The 2,466-nt window shown below is 38.4% G+C and overlaps 1 protein-coding gene across 1 annotated transcript; it reads left to right on the forward strand.

Annotated features, from left to right (window-relative positions):
• Window positions 1-1,394: 1,394 nt before the first annotated feature.
• LOC129798552 (uncharacterized) lies at window positions 1,395-2,156 on the forward strand. Its single transcript, XM_055841753.1, has 2 exons — window positions 1,395-1,582; window positions 1,653-2,156. The coding sequence occupies exons 1-2, from the start codon at window positions 1,462-1,464 to the stop codon at window positions 1,937-1,939; spliced, it is 408 nt and encodes a 135-aa protein (XP_055697728.1). The 5' UTR covers window positions 1,395-1,461; the 3' UTR covers window positions 1,940-2,156.
• The last annotated feature ends 310 nt before the right edge of the window (window positions 2,157-2,466 follow it).

The raw sequence follows: 2,466 nt of genomic DNA on the forward strand, positions 1-2,466 counted from the left end.
GGAAACCCAGGAAACCTCTTATTTCCTTCAGGATACTCTCACAAGGAATTCATATACTTTTCAGGGATCCTGAGGAACCCATACATTTTTCAGGAAACCCAGGAAACCTCTTATTTCCTTCAGGATACTCTCACAAGGAACTCATATACTTTTCAGGGATCCTGAGGAACCCATACATTTTTCAGGAAACCCAGGAAACCTCTTATTTCCTTCAGGATACTCTCACAAGGAATTCATATACTTTTCAGGGATCCTGAGGAACCCATACATTTTTCAGGAAACCCAGGAAACCTCTTATTTCCTTCAGGATACTCTCACAAGGAACTCATATACTTTTCAGGGATCCTGAGGAACCCATACATTTTTCAGGAAACCCAGGAAACCTCTTATTTCCTTCAGGATACTCTCACAAGGAACTCATATACTTTTCAGGGATCCTGAGGAACCCATACATTTTTCAGGAAACCCAGGAAACCTCTTATTTCCTTCAGGATACTCTCACAAGGAATTCATATACTTTTCAGGGATCCTGAGGCACCCATACATTTTCCAGGGAACCCGGGAAACCACTTATTTCCTTCAGGATACTCTCACAAGGAACTCATATACTTTTCAGGGATCCTGAGGAACCCATACATTTTTCAGGAAACCCGGGAAACCTCTTATTTCCTTCAGGATACTCTCACAAGGAATTCATATACTTTTCAGGGATCCTGAGGCACCCATACATTTTCCAGGGGACCCGGGAAACCCAAACATTTGTTTCAGAATGCCCACGAGAAACCCATATACTTTCCAAAGATCCTGGGGAACCTGTACATTTGTTTCAGTATACTCACGGGGAACCTACATATTTTCAGAGATCCTGGCATACTCATCATTTTCCAGAGAATCCAGGAAACCCATTATTTCGTTTAGGATATTCACAAAGAACCTATACATTTTTCAGAGATCCTGGGGAACCCGGGAAACCCAAACGTTTGTTTCAGGATACTCATGAGAAACCCATATTCCAGAGATCCTGAAGAACCTATGCATTGGTTTCAGGATACTCACAAGGAACCCCTGTACTTTTCAGGGATCCTGAGGAACTCGTAATTTTCCATAGAACCCCAGAAACCAATCATTTCTTTCAGGATATTCACAAAGAACCCATATTTTTTCTGAGATCCTGGGTCACTTATACACTTTGAGGGAACCCAAGGAACTCATAAACATTTATCAGGAAACTCACGATGAATTCGGCAATATTGTGAATAAGAAAAATATACTTAAGGACATTGTAAATATACCAAGATTTTCTATTTATCATGTTTGGATTTTGCCGCGCTTTGTAAGAAAAAAAAACTGTTATTTTTATGAATTATATTCTAAGACGCAGTTTCCATTTGTGCGCAAAATCCATTCCCTCGCAAAATGTGTTTTCCTTTCCACTCCAATTTGCTACATATTCATTCATAAATGGATTATTTTAGTTCTCTGCTTGGTTCTTTAGGCATGTTCTTAATAATTTTGCTATTGTACCGGCTCTGCACACTCTGCTGTCCCTCCAATGCAAACTCCCAAGCTCCTACGGACAGAGGTGAGTCTCCTGTAGATCTTTCCTCTTTCTGAGAAAATCAGGAAATCTTATGAGGTTATTCACTTTGTAGTTCACGTTGTTATAATATCCTCTGATGGTCATGCAATCCATAGACGAATGGATTATGGAGATTTTCATGCTCTAAGTACGAGAGAACAAGAACCACGAACAGGATTTACTCCTGTAGTAATCAGCGGAGCATCTCAAAGTGAAATTCCATCAATTCCATCGTATTCTGTGGGAGATTTTCCCCCAAGACATGAAACTACCTCGGAAGTGCCATCCAACATTAATCCGCCTTCTTATGAACAAGCAATGGACAATGAAACTTTCAACCAGGAACAGCGGAAGGCATAACATGCTTAACAGCCTTACGAGTAATAGTTTGTAAGACCAGTAAGGCTTTCCCTCTCAGCTCAAAAAAGACACAAAATCAAGATGTGTTCCTCCCCCTTCTAAATAGGACGGGAACCTCCTTCCATGCTAATAGACAACTTAAAAAGTTAAAACTGCCACTCAATACTAACTGTATTACCTCAGGGAATAGGAAAGTCGACAAAAGGATATACAGGAATGAGGCAATTACACTAAAAAAAAACTATTTTTCTGTCGTTATGTATAAAAGAGAAATTTTATACACGTTTATAGAGTATTTTATCACTTTTGAATATGAGTAAAACATGGATTTCTAGTCTTGAATATTTACGTAATAAATGACTTTACACAAAGCAGTTTTCAGATATGGTTATCTTCAGTTCCCAAAGGTCTCAAAATCCTAAATAACAAACAGTTTTTTTTTAGTATTTCAGAATATAATAGATTATTTAACCTTATTATTCAAATCTAACTCACAATTTACCAACACTCAGAAAAATAATTGAGTA

This window comes from Phlebotomus papatasi, chromosome 1 (genome assembly GCF_024763615.1).
Source record: "Phlebotomus papatasi isolate M1 chromosome 1, Ppap_2.1, whole genome shotgun sequence".
Taxonomy (NCBI): Eukaryota; Metazoa; Arthropoda; class Insecta; order Diptera; family Psychodidae; genus Phlebotomus; species Phlebotomus papatasi.

Bases quoted from the DNA above. Each gene is read 5' to 3' on its own strand.
- LOC129798552 (XM_055841753.1), top strand. From the start codon at position 1,462: ATGGATTATTTTAGTTCTCTGCTTGGTTCTTTAGGCATGTTCTTAATA. The intron at 1,583-1,652 runs GTGAGTCTCCTG...TTCACTTTGTAG, and splicing joins CCAAGCTCCTACGGACAGAG to TTCACGTTGTTATAATATCC.